The 26425-nt window shown below is 43.9% G+C and overlaps 1 protein-coding gene across 1 annotated transcript; it reads left to right on the top strand.

The window, feature by feature from the left end:
- The first annotated feature begins 96 nt into the window (after positions 1-96).
- LOC149351461 (leukocyte receptor cluster member 1 homolog) lies at positions 97-25776 on the top strand. The gene is made up of 7 exons (XM_089580763.1): positions 97-227; positions 675-774; positions 8326-8478; positions 10671-10788; positions 15053-15116; positions 17814-17928; positions 19378-25776. The coding sequence occupies exons 1-7, from the start codon at positions 205-207 to the stop codon at positions 19618-19620; spliced, it is 816 nt and encodes a 271-aa protein (XP_089436889.1). The 5' UTR covers positions 97-204; the 3' UTR covers positions 19621-25776.
- The last annotated feature ends 649 nt before the right edge of the window (positions 25777-26425 follow it).

Below are 26425 nucleotides of genomic sequence, written 5' to 3'. Positions count from 1 at the left end.
TTATTAATAAGTTTATAGTTTTTAATTGGTTTTTACTTAATTTAATTTGTCAGAATTACAAGCGACCGTTTAGGCCGTTTTAGCCGAAGTCGATCTGCGACTGTTGATGTTGATGGTTGTTGATCTGCTAGATCTGCCTTGATTGTCTGCTAGTTGCATGGCTAGTTGCGCCTGCTTTTTGCAGCTGCTCGACTCGGCGTAGAAATGAATATCTTGCCGAAAAAAAGGTGCGTCATATTCGAACAGAAAAAGCTTCTTTTTGCTTCTAGTTGCCATTACCGCTTCTCCTGTTATAGCATTCTAGAAGGCTGTCTCTAAACCGTCCTTTAAATTGTAGTTTACGTCTTTGAGATACAATGTATCGAGTTCTTTCTTTTGTGCAAATGAAGGTTATGAAGCATTGATGTCCTGTAACAGTGTTTTGGTTACGTTATTGGCGAATAAGACTCTAGTCATTTTCTCTGACAGAAACTTTGGCCTTTATTTTTTCAACACCCGTTTATTCAGTTTGCTACTTGTCCCAACAGTCCATTCTATGTTTGCTTCCAACTGGCTGAGATGGATGCACTGACTGCTTGCTGAATAATCTATCATGGTGAAGTTAGGAATAAACACGCCGTGCCTCCGAGAAGTTCGATCAAGCGTGAATGCTTCGTTTTTTCCCTTTGCCGCAGTTGGCATGTTCGCACTAAGCGGAACATTGACCGTGTGCGCAAGGATGAAGCGCTCGCCGCTCAAGAGGAGAAAGAACTTCAAAGGAAAATTCAGCTTGCGGTAAGAAGAGCTGCTTTCACTCTAGTGTTCTTTGCATGCAGTGGTAGTGGGCATCTTTTTTTGTATCTTTTTTTTTATTGAAGTTGTACTACATGTGGCTTCTGGAGCTGGCATGTTGACGGTGAAACTATGCCCGCATTTGTCACTTGTTATGGAAGCGGCATTGCAGCAAATGATGAGAAAAAAAACGAGAGGCTTTAGCACTTGGTTACAGTGCTGGTACGAGTGAAACTCATAAGAAAAAATCGGCAGAAATAAAAAAGTTGCCGTCTCACGTATAAGTACTCGTAACTCGTCTTGAAAACATTTGGGCGAACAAATCAGGTGAACAGATCAGTTGGCATTTCGAACCGTTGCTTGCGTATTTGCAGCTACTTTCTGTGCCCTCAAATTGTGGATGTGCAGTCTGTTCTGAAAAACTCCTATTTAAAGCTGGTATTGACTGCAAAGATGCCCTTGATGAGCTTAATAATCCTTTGCATCATGTTAAGCAACCTGGCCTCTGAAAAATATAGAAAATTATTTAATACATGGATGTTGATACTTTGTGTTTATGCTCTATAGTGTCTAAAAGCTATGAATAGCTTCAAGCTGTAAAAAAATGTTTCCGTTTTATGCCCAAATAACTTCCAGAAGTGAGAATAAGCTGGGTCGAGTGTAGGATGCTCCCGTCACACCAGAATATCATTCTACATTTCAGTGTTGGCCATGTCTTTTGGCAATACTGTGAACACTTTTTTATGTTTGTTGCCATGCATATTAAACGAAGATATAAGGCCACAAAAGCCGCATATCCTTTCCATCAGTATGGAGTTTGGAGCAAGCTATAAAAATTTAGATTTATAGTGAAAAGGAACAAAGCTACTGGGACCCCATTGCTTAATATAGAAGACTGCATGAATATTATGTTACTACTGACATCGCACTTAAAACAGTCATCAAAAAAATGATTAAATTCGCAAGCTTTTAACAGCCCTAACTCATTACGTTAGTCTGCGTCTCAAATGCAGTGACAACTGTTGTCGTTGTATGCATAAAACTGACTGCAGTTGTGCTTGAAAAAGTAATTTAGCGATGTGTGGAAACATACTTTGTCTACAAATTTAAAAAATACGTGCCTGATTCAACATGTCTAAACAGTAATGAAATGGAAACATGTGTTCAAATTTGAGCTTTTTGTAATGTGAAGTGTTTTTAAAAGGACACTAAGGAAAGATTGAAGTTGGCCTGAATTGATAGATTACTGCATTCTAACAATTGAGATGCTACTTTCGCTAAAAACTGAACTTTTATAAGATAGAAAAAGCAATCACAAAAAAATACAGGTGTCGCCATCACTGGCTGGTTTCACAAGTAAGCTGGATAGGATGCGCCGACACAGTTTTTAGGCATGGATTCAAGGGGCTAGGCTACACTGCCTTTCATTTCAAAACAGTGGTCGTGGTGTTCCTCCTGGTGTACACGTCATAAGTTTGATGATGGGCTAATTTTTTAATGCAATTTTTTGAGCAATAAATTGCATCTTTAGAAAATCAATATAGCCAGAAAGAGCCACAAAATCGATTTTTAATAGGAACAAAAATTAGATGGAGTTGTCCTCAATGTTTCTTTAAAGGAATACTGAATAAAAATCTGGAAATACTGAGAAAGCGCTAGATTTTCATTTGTGAGGTATGGTTACCCAAGTATACAGTCATCATTCCGGTTATTTTTGAACGGATGGCTGTATCTTGGGTGCTTTGTGATTGGCTGCCATGTCGCACTCAGCGAGTGCCTGCCTACAAGCTGGCAGGCATGATGTCATGCCTATCCTTAGCAGCACTCTAGGCAAATTCGGGGTTTTTGAGCTAAAGAAATGGCGCAGTAACTATCTCACTACTTGGTGGGTGCCGTGAGGGAAGGCAGGAAGGTGGGAGTGAAAGAAGAAAGAGATGCCATAACGGAGGGCTCCGGAATAATTTCGACAACCTGGGGATCTTTAAAGTACACTGACATCACACTGCACCTTGCTCCTTTTAATGTGCACTAACATCACATAGCACACGGGTGCATTATAGACAAGCTGGCCTGGCAGTGTGCAGTTCAGGAATTCCCGCCCACTGGTTCCTCTGAGAAGCGTGCGATAACACTACTGGTACCATCTCTGCGAAAGGTTGCTTTTTTGGTTTGTCATCGCTGCAGACGATGGGGATTGCCGATTAATTCTGACCGAATCAGGCAAGTAGTCACCGAAAGTGTACAACCACGAAATGCAGGCAGTGAGTCTTGAAGTGTGCACTCGAGGAAGCTGAACAAAATGAACTGTGCAATGAAGCAAAAGCACCCCAAATGAATTCACTTTCATATGGTACGTGCTGGCGACGTGTAAGGCTGACGTCACGTCCCGTGTTGTGAGAGCTTTCACAGGTGGCGCGAGCTAATTGCAGCGATTTGATAAATAATCATTAAAATAACTGCTTTCTGCTCATTTATGGTTTAAAAATATATGGTCTTAGTCACTCTTGGCGCCATAGCTATCATTTCATCCAGAAATCTCCGCGTCAGATTTATTGTTCACTATCCCTTCAAAACAAACAGTACTGGTTTGTGCAGTCATCCGTAGAGTGAGGCCACAATTTTGCTAATGCAAATACCCGAATGCATTTGCACATCGTTGAGTAAATCAAGCAGAAGTAAGCCGGCATTACCATCATAGCATCCAATGACGTTAATTGTGGAAGTGTGGCAGCAGTTCGAAAAATAGTGGTGTGGTGCAGGTCTTACTTGCATTCAAACAATGTGGGAGATATTTATTCCTTGTGTGACAACAGCTGATTGGAAAAGTTACTTTTTGGATAGTGTCTTCTTCATAAGTCAGGCTAGCGTTCATTTTTATGTGGTGTGTCAGATTTTATTTAGGCAGTCTAAATAGCTGAAATGCACTGGCTTTTACTGCTCCAGGTAGTTAAGTGTTTGTGCTAGGAACATGATGTTTACCAAATTTGCTATCATTTATACCCCTGTCAGGCATGCAGGTTAAGTGTGCTTACACTTGTAATAAGCGTATTCTGGCGGTGCCATACAGAAGAGCACGCTCTCGTCGGAGTGTGTTCATAGAACAGACTTCGCTGGCTGAGCATGTAGCCTTGCCAGCAGTGATTTCAGACACAAAATGTAATGTGTCAAAAAAGCTCTCACAAGTCTGTTTTACTCATTGTAACACTGTTTTTAAAATAATTTCTTTGTTAACCAACAAGCAAAACAACTTAACAAAGAAACAAGATCAGATGAAGCTCCTCTGCGCTCTGCCATATTGTTTGTTGTTAGAAATATGGATATGCTAGGAAGTCGTCTTGACTTGCAGTACCTTAATAATATAAAAACTTCTATTTTTCATCATTAAAAAAATTATGTAAGTTCATTTTTATCTGTGTTACCATGCCAAATAATTCATTTTCTTAAGTTTTTTTTTCAACTACTTTTTCAAAATGTTTGCTTTTTTGCTACTATAGTACAACTACAACTTATGTCTGTAGTGAAGCCTCACCTGCATTGAGGACTGCCACACAGCATTCTTCCACAACAAAAAGTAGTTCGTTGTTAAAGCTCTTCTTTTTACCTAAAAAAGAAGCTAACCATAAGAAAAATTATAAGCTCAAGAGTTTTGATACGTCTGGTTTGCTGTAATAAAATGTTAAAAGCTGATTTTATTTAGTTTTTTGATTGGTCAACGTAGTACTACAGGATGCTCTGGACCATTGTCCGCTGCTACCAACTGCTGTTTTTTTTATGTTGCATTCTACTATACAAGTGACCCTCTGCTTCCCCGTTTACCGTGTAGGCTAAAGTCACTCGAAGTGCTAAAGTACGCTCCCTGCAAGTGCACCTAAAGACTATAGGCACCAAATTTTTGCTTCCGTGTTTTCTTCTTTCAAATGATGCGTGAGACATTAATGTTCATGGATCACCATGTGATGTTTACCTATGACCGCTGAATAATTTATAATTTAATTTCTTTGTTATGCTGTTTCGGTTTCATCAACTGAATGATGGATGTGATGTGTAGTTGGTCTTTAGGTCATGTGAGGCATAAAAGAAACTAATAATGCTGATACATCATTTGTTGTCATTCCAGCTCTTGAAGCAGGCTGGTTTCAGTGTTGTAGTGAATTATAACTACATATCAGCATTTATATTATAGGTTTTTCCATGCCTCATGTCACTTAAAGGTCAACTACACATCATAGCTATCGTTCACTTGGTGAAACCAAAGCTGAAACCATATGAGAGAAGAAATTCAAATATAAATTATTTAGTGGTCGTAGGCGAATACTCACGTGGTTATGCATGTATTCTGATGTCTGACGCATCATTTGAAAGAAGAAAAGCCTAAACAAAGATTATGTATCCACAGTTCTTTAACTTGTGCGTCTGACAGAGGTATGAAATGCTGGTAAAACACTGCAGTACAGTTGAACCCAGATATATCAAACTCGAAGGGTACTGCGGAATTGTTCGATATGTTAACAATTTGATATATGAAAAATGGCAGTAGATGGGATTATCTGTTGAGCAAAATTTGAGGGACACGTATGCTGCTCTGCTCTGAGGGTATGACGTGATAGCGTTAATGGCTCCCTTCAGCTGCCTGGGGCCCTCTTTGCATATTACTTTGCAGGCATGGACACTGTTGGGCAAGACACACAAGGCCTCCCTTTAATCAAATCAAATGAACGTGCCTTGGTGGACTAGGGGTAGCATGTCTGACGTGGGATCCAAGAGGCACGGGCTCGATTCCCATCTCACTCCAGTTTTCTTTTCAGTAAAATTAATTTATTTTACGTTCTTACATGTTGTAATGGTCTTTGAGTCATATTGCAACCTTATATTCACAATTTATGCAATGTTTTAATCACTTTTCAAATCCGCTGGTCCATGTGTGACGTCACTACCTTTTCGACCAATCTGCATTTTCTCGCACTCTGCCGGCGTCGCCGGGTTCTCTGCTGAGTGGGAGCCTTAACGCTGTCGTGTTAAAAATACATTGCACCCACGTCAGTGATGCGCTTCTGGCAGCAGCATGTCACCTGCCAGTGGGCTGACAGCGCAGCGCTCGCTAGGGTTTGCTAGGCCTAACTTGTGTCGCATTGATGTCACAGTGGACGGTGCATTGGAACTAGCCACTGCCTATCTCAAGATGTCTAATCCTATTAGCAGTACACTATGAATAAATAATGTCATGGAAATTAGCGTACAGTTTCTTTCTGCAATGCCTTTGGCAGTGAAGCAATCGGAGCACGCCAGGCAAGGGACATTGCCAGGCTATAGTTAGGTTGGCTTCACCACATGGCAGTGACGTGACGTGGAAAATGAGTACTATAATTGTATACAAGTTAAGAAAAATGCAGCCTTTTCCCGCCAAAGGACCCACTTCCAGTCAATGGCATTGCCTGATTCTCATGGACCTGCTAGCGTGAACGTGAGAATGCAGGTGGTGGCTTGACAATGAAGGGAGCCCCGTTCATCTGCCACTCCCTGCTTTGTCACGTTAGCAGGTTCGTGAGTATTTACCAGTGCCATTGGCTCGAAGGGGGTCCTTTGTCGGGGAAAATCCGCTTCTCTTTTTACTTGCATCCGACTATAGAGACCGAAGGTCACCATCAAGCGCACCCCTTGTTCACATTGTCACACGGTTTCACAACGCTAGTGCTGCCAGCAGGTACCCAAGTCAACGCAGCCGACCCGTCGCCGTGTGTGAAAAGGAATCAAAGAGCGCCGTTAGAAAAGCTGCACTTGCAGGGCGAGGCGCGCTGTTCGATTTATGGAATGTTCCACTGAACGCAAGTTCGATAAGCACGAGCAGTAGTGCAGTACTTTTGCATGGCATTTTCAAGGGGATGTTCTGACTGTTTGATATTGTCACGGAACAACAATTCAGTATGTCTGGGTTTGATATATCCGGGCCTGACTGTACTCGCCTCATGATTCACTTGTCCTTGGCTTATTAGAAAAGTTCAAAACTTGTGCATTTGAGATAACCTGAATTGAACAAACTTGTTCTCTGTTTTTCGTTACTCTTTAGTTTGAAATTCCCAGAATTTCTTAATGGGGCCCTGAAACACATTTCAATAAACTTGTGGCATGCCTGGGATGTTAAAGGACGCCGGTCCATGAATATCCTCCAGCAAGCATTTTTTTTAATGCATTTTGTAGAAGCGGAGTTATCTGCAATGGAAATCTGAATTTCACGGTCTTCATGCCCTGCCATCACCCCTCATCATTTTTTTTAATGCTCAATGGTTGGCGCTCCTCTGCTGGCCCCACCCACCTGGGTTGCCAATGCATGTGGAAATTCCTCAGGGGGACAGAGGTTCCCAATATGCCAGTGCGGCATGGCTGAAGGCCGCGGCCATGGTAGCTGCATGATGTCTGAATGAATGTGGCCAATAGTGATTTCTAAACCTCGATTAGACACATAGATGAGCGACATTAAGGAGAGCGCCAATTTGAAAAAGTCGCTGGAAAGAGCTTGCCAACTTTAGCGTGCAGTTGTGTGTTCTCTGCTGTATGTAGATATGTGTTATTTGTCTGAGATGCCCATGACAACACAGTCTAGTCATTGAGCCAGTTAATATACTGTGCGCAAAAAGTGTTGCAGGGCTTCCTTTATGATCACCTAAAAAGACTTGCCAGTGTTGATACTGATAGTAGTGACAGTGTGTTTTTTTGAAAAGGCCTATGCATAACATTCTTCTATGTCAGATTGAACCATCTATGCAGTTCTCCTGAGTGCTAACTGCTTTGTGCCATAGCATACTGCTGGTACTTGCTGTCTTGTAAAAAAGGGTCAATGCTGTTGGCAGAAGCTTACGGGGTGTACTTGCAGCTCAAAGTTTCCTCTTCAGTGCTTTAAATGTATTGTCATCTGGTCATGCTAAAGGAAGGTTCAGTTGTGCTTCTAGGTGGTTAGATCAGATAATGCTGGCTGAAAAGCAGTTCTCGCCACTGATGTCCCATTTCGTTGAACCTCTCAGTTGGGAATCTTTGACTGCTTTAAGCCTTGAAAATCATCTTGAGGAGTGGCTTAAAACAGAGTAACTCTGCTATCATTAGCAGTAATTTGGGCACACCTTATTTTTAAGTTTCACTTTGTGCTGTGTCCACCACGGTGGCTCAGTGGTTAGGGTATCCGGCTACTGAGCCAGAGGGCCCAGGTTCAGTCATGGCCGCGGCGGCTGCCTTTCAGTAGGGGCTAAGCACTAAAAGCACCTGTGTACTGTGCGATATCAGTGCACGTTAAGGAACCCCAGGTGGTCTAAAATAATCCGGAGGTCTCCACTACTGCGTCCCTCATTGCACATGCATTGTTTCAAGACGTTACACCCCACAATTTGCAATTTGTTTGTGCTGCTGCAAGAAATATACTGAACTTTACCGGAGGGCAGTTCCCTGAAATACGCATCTATCATAGCCTTGGTCATTTTGGGGCGTTAAACCCCATAAACCAAACCAGTTCCCTGAAATACATTTTGTTCTTTTCATGCTTCTTGATGGTTTACTGTATTGTTACAGGAATCTGAAGCCCGTATCAACTTTTTACGTGGAAAGCTGAAAGCGGAAGGGCAAGGAGAGTTTGACTTCGAGAAAGCAGCAACTGCTGAAGTTGCTACAGATTTGACATCAGGTGGCCATTTCAACTTCTTCAAGGATGTGGAAAAGGCTGAGGTACTTTCATGTCCAATCAACTCGCTTTCTCTTGAGTTTGTGTGGTACTGACCACAGTCTGTTTTTATGATTTGTGCTAACTTCATCAAGGCATGGACTTTTCCATTGTCCGGAAAGGTTCTGCTGCATGAACCTCACAATGGGGTTTAAATTTTTGCCTTTCATGTTGTGATCTGCACCAAAATATTTTTAGCCTTATTTGTAGACAACTAATATGGTGCCAACCTTCAATGTACTGGCTTTGTGCTGTATGCTCAGCCAGTCATTTGGCACCCCATCTTTTTTGTCTTGTTTATGACCAATCACTTGTGAACATACGCTCGTTTTCTCCTGGGCCATGAAGTTAGCTAGTGGTGATACGTAAGGGGTGTCTAAGGCTAAAAGAAAGAAAACACTGGAAATAGCTGGCAAATGGGGGCAAATAGATTGTGCAAGTATAAAGCTAGTGCATTGATCTAGGTACTCACCCCAACCTAAAGGGAGCATTTTTAGCTTGTTAAATAAAAAATGAATTATTAGTTAAAACTAGATAATCTTAAAGCTATTTTTGATGCATGAAAAGTTTTAAAGATTGTGAAGCTTTAAAAAAATTTACAGTGGTTTAAGTGTCATCATGACAGCTTTTTTTTTAACCTGTGAATAAAAAGTGAAAAAATAAATATATTGGTGTTGCAATTTTTTGCTTTGAGTTGGCAAAAGTTGACTGATCAAGCCAACAACTGGAGGTTGTAATAATCATGCAACTTTAATCTTATATTGTTCAGTGCTTCATGTACTTAGTCAGGTCGTGCAAGAGCTTTCAGAATATTTTTGTCTCACCAGAACTGCCGTCGCTGGGAATTTTCTTTGACACAATGTGACTGAGCCATTGTATGTGCCAAGATATAACAAAATGTTTTTAAATAATTACTCAGCAGAAAGTTCTGCTAACACAAGACAACCATGGAAGACTGGCTGGATTTTATCCTTGTGAAGGGCATCTCGGGACATGACAAAACTACAGCGTGACTGTCTGTGATGGTGTTAACCACAAAATGCTGCACTTTTGAGGGCTTGTAGTAACAACATAAATGTGGAGCATGCTAGGTACATGGACAAGAAAATGCAGCAGTTTATAGTGGTATGGAAACTTCATGCAGACTTCGCTGTAAATATTGGAGGCATGGCTTGTGGATCTGGGTTAGAAATAAGTGTAGAAGAAACACCATAATACAAGATGCAACTGCCGCCGCGGTGGCCCAGTGGTTATGGTGCTCGGCTGCTGACCCGAAAGACGCGGGTTCGATCCCGGCCGCGGCGGCTGGAATTTCTTTGGAGGAGAAATTCTAGAGGCCCGTGTGCTGTGCGATGTCAGTGCACGTTAAAGAACCCCAGGTGGTCGAAATTTCCGGAGCCATTCACTACGGCGTCCCTCATAGCCTGAGTCGCTTTGGGACGTTAAACCCCATAAACCAAACCAACCAAACCAGATGCAACTGAACGTATGGCTCTGTGTGGGTCAACCCATCAGCTGGGGAGCTCCAGCTATTTGCTTTGTGTTGTATTTTATCTGTTGTTGCATCTGTAGGACATTTTTGTTGCTGTTAAAGGGCATCTTTCCTGTGTTTTGTACATTCCCTTAGCACTTAGCTGATGCTTTTGCTTTCTGATGAATTTCGCATCTGTTGCCTGCTCACTGCTCTATCTCTCGTGCATTTACTGTGTACTCTGTACAAGATAAATTCAGGCATATCTTGTTTGAGAAGTGTTTGGTTGGAAGCAGGGACTTCTTTCTTTTTTTGGCACAGTTTCAGTGCTAAGTAGTGCATGCATACCTCGGCAAAATCACAAGTGCTTACTCAGGCTCAGTCACAAAAGTTTGGTCAACCTATGGGCTCTCTCTGACTCAGACTCGCATAAGCACGTGCTAACTCGGAACACATTTAGGCTCACAACTCATTTGGTCTCACTCACACTCGCAACTCATCTGTGGTCAGCCACTCATTACGACTCACGACTCATCTGGGCTCACTCACTCGTTTCGGCTCAAGGCACACATGAGTTTAGTGAAGCGCCAAAGTGGCACACCCCCAATTCGATATTGATTGTTTCAAAGGTGTGCTGTGCAGTGTTTTATTGAGCTGTCTTTATGAAGCACTTTCTTTTCTGAAAGTTTATGCCACTGATTTTTTCTTTTTTTTCATGTGCTGCAGCGGAACTTGCATGCAAAAAATGAAGACCGTGAGAAGGATAACAAGGCAGAAAAAGAAGATTACGAGAAGAAAATTGGTCTGCTCACATATTTGGGGCAGAGCTCAAGTGAGGCTTCTGGTAGGTGTTCCTGCCTTTGCTGTCGCATCTGTTGTCGCTTAAATTTGCTTCCTGAAAGCTACTGCCTCTGTTTGCCCGAATTCAGTACGCTTCTATTAGACCTTTTATCATCTCCTTAGTTTTAGAATTGACTCTGTGCTTGAAGAATATTATGTAATACTTTAGGGCTCATGTATGGTAATAAGCATTTGTAGACTAGTTTTGTGTATCATTTATGGGCTAGTAATCCAGAATATTGGCAGGGTGGGTGTTTCAATTTCATTCGCAGCAAAAACATAAGGTACTATCAGCAACGAATGAAACACGAACAAGAAAACTGAGGTGGCAACATAAAAACACCGTCGTATTGGCTCCTGTATTGGAAATACAAATGCGGTTGAATAACACTTCTAAAGAAGAGTCTTAGTGTCTTCGAAATTAAAATAGCAGGAGCTAGCATTCAGCTTCCCCTGGCTACGAGCTGCATATTTTGCAGTCCGTGGTTAAGTTGTCTTGTTCGCATTTCATTTCTTGCTGATAGTACATGGAACCTGTTGAAATGATAATTTGTTTACTTGAAGTTCACAAACATTTAAAAACTATTCTGCATGCTACATTTCTGGTATTTTGTGTGCAGGGATAATTTTTGTTGAGCTACAGAAGCTTCATTTTGTGCGCATGTGCTTCACAGGCAGGAACTGCTGACTGGCAATACTTTGGTCCCTCCAAGGTCATGGTGTATTTTTTTCTTTTTTGCAGTTTTTCTCAAATTGATTAAACATTTCCCAGGTTAATGGAACTTTGAAATTTCATCACTGTTATAGAGTGCTGTATTTATGCCTCACTGTATTGTGAGTTTGCTTTAGTTTGCTAAAAAAAAATGGATGCTATATCAGTCAAGAACCTGCCGAGGTGGCTGCATGTTTAGGGCACTCGGCTAGAGAGCCAGAGGTCCCAGGTGCAAATACTGGCCATGATGGGCTGTGTTTCGATGGAGGCAAAACGCAAAAAGCACCTATGTGCTGCGGGATGTGAGTACAGGTTAAAGAACCTCAGTTGGTATAAATTAATCTGGAGCCCTCCACTACGGCCCTCATGTGTTGCTTTCAAGGATAAGTCTTTTTCCCTCTTCTATTGAAGAATGCAGTCACATTAGTTTACCTGATTTTTACAGCACAAGATTAAAAAAAAATGAACCTTTTTTTTTCGCATTATTTGTAGCAGCTTATTGAGCCATTTATATTTTAAATTATAAATTGTGGGGTTTAACGTCCTGAAGCGACGCGTGGGCAATAAGGGACGTAGTAGTCAAGGGCTCCAGATTAATTTAGACCACCTGGGGTTCTCTAATATGCGCTCAGGTCACACATCACATTAGCACCTTTTGTGTATTGCCTTCATCGAAATTGTGCTGCTGTGCCCGGGATTCCATCCTGCATCCTCAGGCTTAGGAGCTGAACGCCTTAGTCACTAAACCACCTCGGTGGGTCAAGTATTAAAAATGTACTCAGTTCCTGCCTATTAAATTTGTGATTGAGGTTTTGTTGGTGTATTTTCATGATAAAAGCCTACAGCACTGCGGTATAAAGTGAAAGCCACATCAGCTTACACTGTATAATAGTAATTGCGCTGGTCAGTGAAAATATTGCACCTTCAGGATGGGCACACACACAGGCGAGGCAATTTTCAAACAGGAATGCATCAAGACTTTTAGTGCTTGTTTATTTGAAGAAACCTGCGATTTTCTTATGGCGGGTATGACATGAGCACTCCAGGATTATTACTTCGTGGTCTTCAACTTTCTTTTGCACAGCATAAGGCATATTGTTTCAACGTCTGATGAATGTACAAAGCTTGCCATTGGAGGTCAGAATCTCCTCTGAGAATACAGGCTAGTCTGCTTGGTCCGCTGGTGGTGAGCTAGTGTCATTGTCATCCAGTTCATTCTCTTCACCGTGGTCTTTTTTGTCAGGAATGATGGCAACGATGTCTTCTTCAGTCAGCTCCGCTGACATCAGGGCTGCATTATCGGACTCTACATAGTCATCAAAAGTTAGATGATTCTACTGGGGAGCTTGTCAGAGGCTTCATTCCAGAACTCCCTTGTGCTGTTGTCATCATCAGTGTCCTTGCAGCCAGTCTCTCGCTCCTGGTATGACGTCACGCTGTGATGTCACTAGGCATGGTATGATGTCAGGGGTCATTCTAAAGGTCAAATGTGCCAAGTGGCTGCCGCTATGCGAAAGGCCGTTCTTGGGAGTAGTATTGCTTTCACAATAAAAGTGATGTTGGGTGGGAGGAATTCCAGGCGTATTATTCGTGAGGCGTACGTTGACAGTGTATGCAGAACAATTTTCCTTAACCAAAGGGATTCTTCTACCTTCCCTCCTAATTCGGTCACCCAGCTTAATCAACCATTCGATAAACAACTGCTGCGTCATCTATATCACATGCTTGTCTTGTAGTTGTATAGTAGTTAAAGGATGCTTTTTATGCAGAGAGGTTTGTCATATTTGTCAGTGATTAGGGGTTTCCGTTTCTTTGTCCCCATTGAATTGCACCAAAGGAGCATGGATACTCAAAGATGTGATGTCTTCCCGCCCTTGCATTTCTCATCTTTAAAGTTCATAGCTTTGTCGGACAGGAGGTGGTAAAAACATGCCCATCTCAGCATTAAAAATGTCCTCGGAGTATGACTTGGCAATCTCTTGAAAACTGTCGTTGCACCAGGAGTCGGTGCTCTCCTTGTCTGCAGCCGCTTCTGCTCCGCAAACTTTCCTCCAGGTAATTCTGTTTTTCTGCCAGAAATGAAAAAAAACGACCTGGCACTTATTTTGAACTCTGTAATCTCGAAGGCAGTGGTGAACTCACGCACTTTTAACGCATTAGCGTTAAAGGCCCCGTTCTTCAGAAAATCTGGTGTCGGCATTATTGGCGTTGTGAGCGAAAAATCCCGGGTATGGCTCTGCCAGGTGGTCCCCAGAGAGCAACCTAGGAGGCAGGTGGGCCACCTAGGTCACCTGCCATGGTGGATCAGTGCTTAGGGCGCTTTGCTACTGAGCCAGAATTCCCGGATGTGACCCTGGTCACGGCGGCTGTGTTTTGATGGAGGCGAAATGCAACAGGTGCCCGTGTGTTGTGTGATGTCAGTGCGCATTAAAGATCCCCAGAAGGTCGCAATTATTCCGGAGCCCTCCACTACGGCACCTCTTTCTTCTTTCAATCCCTCCTTTATCCCTTCCCTTACGTTGCGGTTCGGGTGTCCACCTAGATGTGAGACAGTTACTGCGCAATTTCCTTTCCTCAAAAACCAAAAACCAGTTTTCACCTAGGTCACGTGACCTTGTGGCGTCATCACAACCTGCCCACTGGATTGTGAGCAAACAGCCCACTGTGGTAGGTGGCAGTTTGCTCCTGCCCACCACTGGGAGCACCTGCCATTGCTGGGCAGTGGCACATCGCTTAACCGCTGCTCCATTATGCCAGGAGGGGTATAAGAACTCCCAGGGATCTGTGAATGTAAAGTACATAATGACCTTCTGCGTATACGGGAATTAACCCATTACGGTGTTGCGGCATACCCCTAAGGCGGAGCTTTTGTGTCCCCTCCAGTTTTTTCTGAAGCACTGAGCTGGATGCCGTTGTATTCTGCATTCTTGACTCTTTAAACTATGTCAGTACCGCCTCATCTATGTCTTGGTAATTCCCTAGTCTCGACTCTTTTCTAGCAGGGACAGACTGCGACTACCAATATAGGTTTGCTATCTTCACACGATCTTTCAGAATGGTTGCGACAGTTGAAGGTGCAATGCCGCATTCCTTGCAGTTGTCGATCTGTTTCTGTCCAGCATCCACTTGCTCTGGATTATCAACTTTTTTCGCTAAGCAAAAACTTCCATCATTTTCAACTTGATGCGGGCAACCGCAGAACTCATGGTCAAGGAACTTTCAGCCCCTCATGAAACTTTGCAGACGTGTAAATCATAGCTCTCGGTGGGTTGGGCTCCTTACTTCAATGTAAATTCGTAATAATGAGGTGCCTTTATAATAGGTGAGCAATTAAGGCATGTTATTCAGAAATGTTATGTATTCTAAAAATCGTAGTGGTGAAATATTTTTGCATTGAAGGTGTAAACATTTTGGCAGCGGTTTTCAGAAAGTTTGTAAATATGAAAAATTTGTTAATGTGAGGTTCGTAGTCATGAGATTTCACTGTATATGGAATGCACATCTCATGCATGCTGCTAACCTTGCTGGGGTTCTGTTTTTTCTTCTTTTTTTCTAGGCAGTAAACCATGGTTTATGGGGTCTCATGAAGATCGCTTGCAGCTCCGTGAGGAGTCGGAAAAGTTGGTTACCTCTGAATCAGTCATATTATGGGTGCCTCGTTCATTCTTGTATCTAGTTGTGTACAATGTCTTGTGCCTATTTTAAAAATTTTCTTTAAGCTCTTGTCACTTCCATGTGTGTCTCATGTGTCATGTTTTAATGTCTATGTATAATGGTTGATTAATTGTATGGTGATGTGTAGCAAAATGACTTAAATAGCATGCAGCAGATAGCTTCATGCAATGTTTGTGTGAATGATACTATGCAGCTATACTTAGTGAGGATTTGTCTTGTGACTTGTCCAGCGTAAAGAAAATGCTGCTGTGAAGTGAGCAATAGGTTAATAAGATTTTTGCATTCAACGCAACAGCATACCCTTGCTATTATAGGAGCTGATGGGGCAGTAGATCACAAGTAGTTCGTAATCTCATGCCTATGTTTGCATTGCCCAGGTTTGTGTTTTGACTGTTATCACTGAATGGAATCTATACAAAAGGCTCTCTTTAATTTGATTGCTGTTAGTTTGTTTAGTTGTGTATTTCCAGGTTTATTTTTATACATTCAGTACTTTTTGGTGAATTTTATATATCTTATCGTTTGCACAGTTAATGCAGTGTAATTGCTGTATCAGATTTGAAACTGTAAAACTCAGCTCTATTGAACCACTGTGTTATGAAGGCAGTTGTTGATGGCAGTGGACAAAGCAGCAGAAAATATGGTGTAATAAGTTTGGTTGCTTCTGAGGCTCAATTTTTAAAAACAGGTGAGCAGAGAAAAATGAACAATTTCACCCTTTTTGAATTACTACTATCATCATCATCAGCCTAACTGCGCCCACTGCAAGGCAAAGGCCTCTCCTATGTCTCTCCAGTTAACCCTGTCCTTCGCCAGTTGCGGCCGCCGTATTCCCACAAATTTCTTAATCTCATCCGCCCACCTAACTTTCTTCCTCCCCCTGCTACGCTTGCCTTCTCTTGGAATCTACTCCGTTACCCTCAAGGACCAGCGGTTATCTTGCCTTCGCATTACACGCCCTGCCCAGGCCCATTTCTTCCTCTTGATTTTGACTAGGATGTCATTAACCCGCGTTTGTTCCCTCACCCACTCTGCCCGCTTCCAGTCTCTTAACATTACACCTATCATTTTTCTTTCCATAGCTCACTGCATTGTCCTTAACTTAAGCTGAACCCTTTTTGTTAGCCTCAGTGTTTCTGCTCTTAACTGATTACTACTATCAGCAAGAAGTGAAAGCCGATATGGGTATGCATTTTTCTTCATGTATGTAACGAATAACATGTGCAGTGAAACCCCAACTGTGTTACTCGCCATGGTGGCTCTGTGGCTTTGGCATTCAGCTGCTGACCCCAAGGTTGCACAGTCTAATCTTGGTCACAGTGGCCACATTTCAGTGGAGGTGAAATGCAAAAACGGCCATGTGCTGTGCAATGTCAGCGTAAAAATCCTTGGTCTAAATCTGGAGCCCTCATCTATGGTGGCCTTCATAACTTACATGTCACTTTGTGACGTTAAACCGAACATGCCTAGCATACTGAATCCTCAGTTGCATGACCTTGGAGATACTCTGCAAAGCAAAAACTAAGGGTTTCGTCTTGGCCGTGCACAACATAATGTTCAAAACTGTATGATAGCCTTGAAGTCCTGGTACAGATTGTAGATTGAGGCGGATAGAAGGGAGCCTCACCCACACCATTAGTGTATCTTTAGTAATAACCTGCTACAGTCCAAATTCTCCAGAAGCTTAAAAGAGGCTTGGAGAGACTTATCAGTTGTTAAAAATGAGATGGTTTAGTTATGTTACAAGCTGTGTATCCTAATTTTTTTTTTAATGTACAGCAACAAAGAAAAAATATAGGTTCAATATTTAGCTTTTGCCATCATTCTCAACTCTAATTGTGTGGTTCTCGCTTCTCATGGTAATCCTGCTCTTGCTATTATGCTGAGTGCTGATGGGGTTAATTCAGGTGCTGTTGCCATATCCTAACTGCTTAAAGGGGACAGCACAGCTGCTGTCCTGCTGCTGCAGAGAAAGATAGCTTATTTTTTGCTCTCTTTGTGAGCACTATGCGGTGTGTAGGACCACCTAACACTGCTGAAGTGTTCACTGTGTTCAGCTGCCTATTAAATGCTTAGATCTGCGGTGCCTAAGGGAGGGCGTTTATGACACCTTCAAGTTAATAGTGAAGCATCCTTCAAGGCAAATATTAAAGAACTAAACAATTTGCCCTTCCTTATGAGGTGTTGAGCCTAGCAGACGACCTCAATAAATACCTCTATAAATCATGATGTGGATGTTACTTGTGAGTAATTGTGAGATATCTGTAGAACTGTTACATGCAAAGCTTTTTTTCACACCCTCTTCCTTTTGCCACGCGGCCATTGCTGCACTGCATATTTTTACAGATTGTTTTAGGTTGCGGATTTCACGATCTCTCATAGCAAACTCTCAATTGTTGCATATCACTGCCGATGTGTGCCCGGTACTGTGTCCTTTGGCAGCTCCCACAGTATGTTGTGGTGGGCTGGAAGCATTAATTCAAGGGAGGGTTTGTTCAGACTTTGTGAACCCATTGTAAAATGCAAGGCATTACATCAACTCGTGGCACATAACCAAGTACAACCGTACTCTTTTGCACTGATCTGTTGCAGTGAAACTGTGCTGGTTTGACTGGCTTGTATTCATTTGTTTTTCTTGCTAGGGAAACTAAAGACTCCAAAGCTAAGGACAGCATGGACCCACTACATCTCATGAAGCACTATGTCTCTCTGAAATATGGCTTGAAGGAAAACACTGAGAAGATCAAGAAACTTAACGTGATTATCATTTACTAGTATTGTTATTAGATATTGGTTGAGTAATTGATACAGGAATAGGTAGTTCTGTTCCTTACTTATGTGCTGTCAGCGTTAAATGGAACACTTACTGCTGCAAGTAGATAAGAAGTGGCAATTTTTTTACGTAACTCTCTTATTCACTATTTGGTTATTCTATCATAAGTTAGTTATTTGGCATCACAATTTGTGAGTAATGGTGAGTAGCAATAGGATATTAAATAAGAGTTTGCTTGTAGTTGAGAGTTGCACCTTATTGAAAGGTATAAAATGTCAAAAAATTTCTCTTCTGTGCAGTTTATATGGGGATGGGATTTGCTGCCAGCACTGTCAATTACAAAGTTTGTGAATCGCATCTGCAGTGTTCACTTGGCAAATAAAAACTTTGCTTGCAGGTGGTAACCTTAGGGTATGAACTACAGTGCGGTTGCAGCATATCATGGGCAATAGGTCGAAGAGTGATATATGTGGGGTCCCTTAACGCAGCTGCATTTCCTATCCGTTTCTGTTATATATAAGAGGGATACACAAAGAAAAAAAGAAACATTGCATGCCATGAGTTAATAAAGGCCACTTCTTCATATTGAAAGTTTTCGACGCGTATTACATTTTTTCACGTTTTGTAGCAATTTATAAAACCTTTTTTTTAAGGGGCTGTGAAAGGGCTTTTAATAAAAGTGCAGTATTCTTTGGACATTAAAGGACACCACTTCACGAGTATCCTCCAATGAATTTTTTTAATGCATTTTGTAGAAGCTCAGTTATCTATAGTCTTATTTTGCATTTCAGTGTCCTTTGCCTTTTCCTCTCGTCTCGTAAATTTTTGCACACATGCTCAAAGGTCGGCGCTTCTCCGCCGGCCCCATCATGGGAATTCCCCGAGGGGGAGTTTCCTCACCCGCTGGAGTGACGCTGCTGACAGGCCACGGCCATGGTAACTGCGTAATGCTTGAAAGAATCTAACCAATACCCATCTCTGAACAGAATTACGCTCGTAGGAAGGTGAGACGTGGAGGCAGGCGTGAGCATGAAGTCGCCAGAAAGGACTTGCCAGCTGTCTTGCTCAATTGTGTGTTCTCTGCTGCATGTAGAGGTGTATTATTTGGCTCAGGGGTTCATAACGAGAGAATGTAGTGACTGAGTGAGTTTGTGTGCTCTCCTCAGAAGGCGTTTCACAGCCCCTTTAATATTTCTGTACTATCAGTCATGGCACTTGCTTTTAGTTCTGGTAGTGAACTCTTCATGAGGTGCTGAAGGTTAAATGAACTTTTCCTTGAAAATGTTGCTCATGCTCTTGTAGCCAGTGATCACCACCCCGTGTCATTTTGCTGATGTTGGAAGCAGTATATTTTGTGTTTAGTGCATGGTGACTAATGCGCAGTGTGCAGTGCCAGACTGAAAATTACTGTGCTTGTTTTTTGTTTGTTCTAGCAAATTGGACACCAGTCAGAACGGCGCTCAAAAAAAGTCAAACGCTTGGGGAAATCAGTTGAAGAACTACGAGCTGAACGCTTGGCTCGTGAGAAAGCTGAGCGGTTGAAGGCCGAGGAAGCCCTACGAAGAGCTCGGGGTGAGCCATCAGCCCGGGAGAAGTCTCCTGATGTCATCATGGATGACAGACGACGGGGCTACAATTCCCAGTACAACCCACACTTGGCTAAGCGACCGCAGTGACTTGCCTGGGTATCTTGGGCCTGAGCTTGCTTTAGCTAGCAGTATGAGGAATTGAGGCCTGGAGGCACTTTGTTATTGCTGCTTGTATATGATGATATATCTAGCATACCAGTGGTAGTGCTTGAAAGGTGGTTTTGCTATTTGCAGTAACTGCACTATCAAGTATCGCATCACTCAAATTATGCAGTGGAAGCACTTAGTCATTTTCAGTCATCTGTGACAACTGCTTCAGGCTGCAGCCACTGGTTAGTGTCCCATGCTGTATTTAGGGGATCCATTAACATCATGGTTGAGGGAAGCCACCACCTCATTGTTGCCAAAAGATTCAGTTTCCATATGCCATCATTTTTGTCATGAAACCTGTGTGTGGATGGGATGTGAATTAACAAGAACCTCTAGACCTCTCTTTCTCTGTCATGTAAAAAGTCCAAATAGCAGCTTGATTTGCAGTGCTTGCATAGCCAGATATTGTTTCATGTCAGTGCACTGGTGTGAATGCTGTAAAGCTTCAGTCCATCTAAACTGCCTGTTAAATCATAAAATGTGCTTCATCTGCGTGGTTTTGAAGAGCTAAAGTAATGTTACGCTGTCTAGCCTTTTTCTCTTCAGGGTGGAATCTCATTACAGCCAAGAAAAAAACCTTCTGCCAAAATTACTGCGCTGATTCTTGTTGATGTCAGTGCACATTAGATACCTAGGTGGTCGAAAATTATTCTGGTGACCTCCACTACGGCACCACTTCTTTCTTCTTTCCTTTCTTTCAGTCCCCCCTTTATCACTTCCCTTACGGCGCAGTTCAAGTGTCCACCGAGATATGCAAGACTGTTACTGCGCCATTTCCTTTCCCAAAAACCAATTAAAAAATTTTAAAATTAATTCTTGTTGATATGCGGTAGCATACTGTATTTACTCGCGTAATTTGTGCACCCCTAATTTATAACCCGGGTTTGTAAAAAAAAAAAAAAAAACTTACTCGCATATTATACGCTCCCTGCTGTGCCGGACCGGCAGCATGCACGTGGGTACATGCAAAGCACAGTTGGGAAGATTGGCACGAATGTGTCGCTGAGTGTGGCTGTAAAATATGCGAGTGGCGAGGGCACAAATTACGCGCCATTTACCCGGGTCCCTCACGCTGGTGGTCGCCTTTCTGGATGAGCAGTAGTCCGCAAGTTAGTCCGCAAGTAGTCCGCAAGTTAGTAAGCAAGTTACATTAGAATGACCCCCTTACTGTGTTGCTGGGGCAGCGCTCCACAGCCCGTGAAAGGGAACATAGAAGGGACGCAAGAAATGCGCACACGTATTTCATAAGAGATTGCCGATCTTTGTTTTCAAGGCCATTTGTGTGCTGTGCAATGCCAGTGCATGTTAAAAAATTCCAAGTAGTCGAAATTAATTCAGTCTTTCTGCTAAGTTGTCCCTTTTAGCCCATGGGCTGCTTGCAAATGTGAAACACCATAAGAGCCATACCACACTGTTGGTTGTGTTGCACTTACAGTGCACAGTGCCGCATGCATGCCCTTAATGCAGCTTCACCGCCTGATACCTCCTCCTTTCCCTTTTTTTGCAACCTCTAGCATATAGCCACTCATTTTGAGGCCGGTCGCTTTTGAGCACATTCAGCTGTCCATCTCTTGTGCTCCTCTATCCTTTCTTAGTGTGATAACGCTTATAGTGGCCATTACCTGCATTTAGCTGTTGTGTGTTTGAAGCCTGTTGTTGGAAGGTGGCCCACCTCCTCAGGTGTCTGTGTATATATAATGTATACACACACACCACCTCCTAGGTGAGGATCAAGTGTGCAATCCCCCCAACCTTTAAGAGACCCATGCGAGTGCAAGTACATGCTATGGAGGAGTCTTCTGGTCTTCATGAACTTGAGACAAAGCTTGCAGCAGAGGTCGCACCGATGGCGTCCACGCAGACTTCTGCAATGTTCTGAAGGTGGCGTGAAGGTCTCCGCTGGGACGGCTCGCATGGCCCATGGACTACGGGTCCGCAGGCCTATGAAGAGAAGACCGGTTGGCAACTGCAGGCCAGGATTCTGCAGTAGTTGCCAGGGTGACAGCAGCTGGAGTTGGCTGCCGATTGGTCTCGCCATGGCTGCCCCGCGTGTGTGTTCACCGAACAGGATGCAGGTAGCTCCATCGCAGCAGGCGGCAGCGATACGATGTGCACTGGACAGTAAGCCTGGGTGGCTCCGCTGGATCCGCATGATTGTCAAAACGCTTTCCGCATGCCTTTAACGTAGGTCACGGGAAGGGAAACAGCAGCGGGAAAGGCCTCGTGGCACTTTGCTTAACTCGCTAGCAAAACGTGTCGCGCGGCTGTGCAAATGCAAAGTTAGAGTGAACAAAGCCTTTTCTTGAGTTAAACAAGGCTGCTCAGTTCGTGCGAGGTTACAAAACAAAACAGGTGGGCAGCAGTGTGCTCCCCTTTCAATACTGCGGTCCTGTGGTCGTGTCTCTTCTGACATGGTGCAGGCAGGTCTGAAAAGACTTAGGCCTGTCTACTACTGACAATGACCGTCAACAAAACAGAGTCGAAAAGGGTTACGTGCGCGCAGCCGCGAGACATCGGTTCTGTGGGTGGTCCTACCCTGCTTATCGCATGAAGCAGCTTCTGAGCGGTGGGCGCCCACCGTGTCATACAGTGTCAGAGTACATGGTGCCGAGCTGCAAAACCAGCAACGTCGTAGCGACACCTGTGGCCCCAGGCCATCCAGAGTCGTGACTCCCAGCGTAGCAACAGAGACAGAAGAGAAAAATATACACAAGAAAACTCGGACCACCCAGGAGGCTTCCGTACTCACTCGCTTTGGGCTTGGCAACCCCGCAAGCACTAGGCCGCACGCTCTCATCGATGCGAACCACGTGGTTCTCGCACTGAAGAAACTCTAGGGGAAACTTGAAGAAAAATGTGCTGAACGTGTTAAAAAGTTCAAACATGCTGCAGCGCAGTGCACCTTGCATTCAAGCAAACGTGCCGCAGATCCTTGCAATCAATATTCATGATAGGCTTAGCACTCGTCAAGTCCTGGCAAAGAGCGTTCCTTGAACCGAACAGACAATAGTCCAATGTTCGAAGAGCGAGGCCCATGTTGGGCACCAGATTTGGGGTGGAAATTGGGGGTAAATACAGTGTTCCGCTGAACCATGGCTGACACGGTTAAAAGCCGCCACACACTACCCCGTGATCGTGCGCACTACCGAGCTCACACCAACCACGGCTGGCCTTGCTCTGAGGGGAAGAAAGTAACGACACTGGCTGACACAAAATTGCATTTATTGCTACAACAACAATAATGCCAGCTAGCAACAAAATATGCTAAGGAATCGAAGTCGTCCGACTCGCCTTCGAGGTTGCTAGGGCAGGGAAAAAGGTCCGAAGCCGGACAAGACGAGCGTGCGATAAAAATTGGAGGGGACCCTTAAGCTCCGCCTTAAGAATATGACGTGATAGCTTAGTCGGTTAATTCCCATATATGCAGATTGTCATTCTAAACTTTACGTTCACGGATCCCTTCGAGTCCTCATACCACTCCTGGCACTGTGGTGCAGCGGTTAAGCGATGCGCCACTGCCCTGTAATGGAAGGTGCTCCCAGCGGTGGGCCTTGTGCGGCCCAGGTTGATCTTCCCGAGTGACCAATCATTAATTTAACTGCCACCTTCCATGGCGGGCAGTTTGCTTACTCTTCGATGGGCAGGTTGTGATGATGCCACAACACAAGGTCACGTGACTTAAGTGGCCCACCTGCCTCCTAGGTTGCTCTTTGGACACCACCTGTCAGAGTCACGTTGCACACGTGGCAATACCCGACTTTACCTAGCAGAGTGAAGCTAGAGCTTCAAAATGTCCCCACGAGGCCTCGCCTCGTTGGCGGAGAGTGGAGCGCCGCGCTGAAACGCCTGCACGCGCCCAGTTCCCGAGCCGAATAAAGACTGCTGTCTCCCCTGTGCGCGCAGATATTGCGTCGTCTGTGGCGCTCGTGGCGCTGCAACGCCGACACCCTCCTTTGTTAAGGCAACTAGAAAGGAGAACACACCGTGGAGAAGCAAACCATAGGAGATGGAGTGGGGTGAGTCCCCACAACATATGGGCATCAACACTGTCACATCATGCCCTTAAAGGGACTCTGAAAAAACTTCTGAGGAGAGTACATAAATTCGCTCAATCACTACATTCTCCCATCACGAACACCTGAGCCAAATAATACACTTATACGTGCAGAAGAGAACTCACAATCGCGTGCGTAAGTTGGCGAGTCCTTTCCGGCAACTTCATGCCCGTGCCTGCCTCTGTCGCACACTCCTGCATAATTCTGTTCCGAGATGGCCTTTGGTTAGATTCAGACGTCACGCAGCTACCATAGCCACAGCCAGTCATCAGCGTCGTTCCGGCAGGTCAGGGAGCTCCACACGCGTCGGCGATGGGGCCGGCGGAGGAGTGCCAACCTTTGGGCATGCACGAGATGAGAGGGAAACGTGCGAGGACATTGAAGTTCGAATTTTGACTACAGTTAACTCTGCTTGTACAAAGTGCATTAAAAAGGTTCTTGTTGGAGCATGTTCATAAAGTGCATCCTTTAACATCCCAGGAATACAGCACCTTTATTGGAAGCCCCTTTCAGAGCCCCTTTAAGGCAGAGCTGAAGTCTGATTTTCCCCATCTTTGTCTGAAGCCTGCGACCTGGAAAATCAAGCCTTGAACCGAAACCGAAGTGCTAGCGCAACTAATTCACATTTGCCCTAACCACACTTTTTTGAGCACGCTCAAACGATCTCTTCGCTTGAGCTACAAATTATGACATCGTACCGCGGTGGCTCATTGGCTTCGACATTCATCTGCTGGTCCCAGTGTCGCAGGTTGGATCCCGGCCGCAGTGGCCGTGTTTCGATGGATGCGAAATACAAAAACGCCCATATGCTATGCAGTGTCAGTGCATGCTAAAGAAGACCAGGTGCTGTAAATCAATCCGCAGAGCCCTCCATTACGGCGTCCCTCATAGCCCATGTGTCGCTTCGGGATTTTAAACCAAACAGTCCACAAATCCTGGATTTGTGGATTATGGGGTCACGCCATTGTAGGGTCACGCCAGGCGCAGAACTCAATGCGAGCACGGCAGAGGGTCGTTCCCCTGAGCTTGGCGAACTGCCCAGCAGAAGCAGAGCGTCACTGGCAGCGCCTCTCACCACCCCAATATGTGTAGTCGAGCGAAGTATTACGCTGTGATATCTAAGAGCTGAAAATGAGTTTAATATAGACTAGTTGCAAAACCTACAAGTCAGCTTCTTGTTCCAGACAGCATTACCTTTGGGGCAATAGCTAAAGGACTGTAGAGACCAAACTTTTGCTTGCATGTTTTCTTCTTTCAAATGATGTGCTAGACATTAGCATATATAGTTGATCACCCTGTGTTATTCCGCTGCAACCGGTAAATAATTTCTTTTTGGTGCTGGAGGGAAATCCTTCCTCCATATTTATGGGAGAGGAAAGAGAGAGGGCGGCCAGATCAGATTTTGCTGATTCGCATTAGCACGGCCACGTTTTTTTCTTGCGGCTCATGATGTAGATTCCATGCCCAAATCCAGGGCTAAATGGCTGACCCAAAACTTTAACAGTTTACCAGCTTAGCTCTAAATATTTGTTGTTTTCTCTCTCAGGTATATTTTTCATTGTTTATGCATTGTACATTTAATGTGTGGTATTCACTACCATCAAGTCTGGCTCCATTCAAGTGGAGTCTCTATTTCCTTGTCCACCTGTGCTCGAATCACTGAAGAGGAGAGAGAGAAAGCGGTTAGCGGCCTGTTTTACACATTGTTTTGTGCGAAGGTGGGAAATCATTTTTTAAGGTCGTTGTTTGCTCAATTTATGTCCCAAACTTGAAACAAAATGATCCCCATGCTCTTCCGCTGTGCTCGTTGTGTTGCCTTGAAGCTGAGCGGCCAGCTCAGGACTGACATGTGGTGTGAGGACATGAGTCTTTTTTTCCACCCTTTATGTAGTGCTGCCAACTTTGTATTTTTCTGAGTCGCAGGTTTTATAAAACATGCTAATGATTCTTGCAAAAAGTCGCAGCACAATTTTTGAATCAATAGAGGAGAAATGTTTCGACCACCACTGACAAAAATAAAAATGGTGCTTGCTTTCGATTGATGGAGTGCCTACATTCTACCATGGGGGTCTCGGATCCTTTGCCAATATTGGGGGAGGGGTCTCAGACCCTCTGAGACCCCCCTGACTTTAAACACTGCGACCAGCTCTGAATGACCTAGCCTTGAAATGTAATAAAAAATGCATAGTATTCATCTATATGGCTATTCTGTGTGCCACATCGCTTTTATTCTGCTTGTGTTTACTTGTACTTGTATTCTGTGTGCCACGTGAGTGCGTGGTGGTAGTGGTTTTATGAAAAGTAATAAAAATGGGAGGAAAAAGATGGGTGTCGGTGGTGTCAAGTACTATCTAAAGCACCTGGGCTGTGGCCAACGGAAATAAGACAAGGTGAAAAGATAGGGAGGAGGGACGCAGATATGAGGATTGGGGAGAAAGGATAGTGGGAGAGACAAATGCGCACACATTCAGCACAATAATGCGGGTGCTGTTCACATGTCTCTTAACTCTGCGTCTAAAACAGTCGCCAGACATGAAATGTGGCCTCATTTTGTGCAGTGTGAAATGCTAGTGGCGATGCCTTTGTAGCAAGTTGTAGCGACCGGATGGCTTCCGGGTGACAATAGACTTGCACACACACTACGGCAACCCCATAGGAGTATTTGAAGGACTCTCCCAACAAACACA

The sequence above is a fragment of the Amblyomma mixtum genome, chromosome 3 (assembly GCF_055824585.1).
Source record: "Amblyomma mixtum isolate Tamu chromosome 3, ASM5582458v1, whole genome shotgun sequence".
Taxonomy (NCBI): domain Eukaryota; kingdom Metazoa; phylum Arthropoda; class Arachnida; order Ixodida; family Ixodidae; genus Amblyomma; species Amblyomma mixtum.
Note: the sequence above shows the minus strand (reverse complement) of the source record. Positions and strands in the feature narration are given on the sequence as shown.

Excerpts from the sequence above, each read along its gene's own strand:
- LOC149351461 (XM_089580763.1), top strand. The coding sequence starts at position 205 with ATGAATATCTTGCCGAAAAAAAG. Across the intron at positions 775-8,325 it reads AAAGGAAAATTCAGCTTGCG|GAATCTGAAGCCCGTATCAA; the intron begins GTAAGAAGAGCT and ends GTATTGTTACAG. Across the intron at positions 10,789-15,052 it reads GAGCTCAAGTGAGGCTTCTG|GCAGTAAACCATGGTTTATG; the intron begins GTAGGTGTTCCT and ends CTTTTTTTCTAG.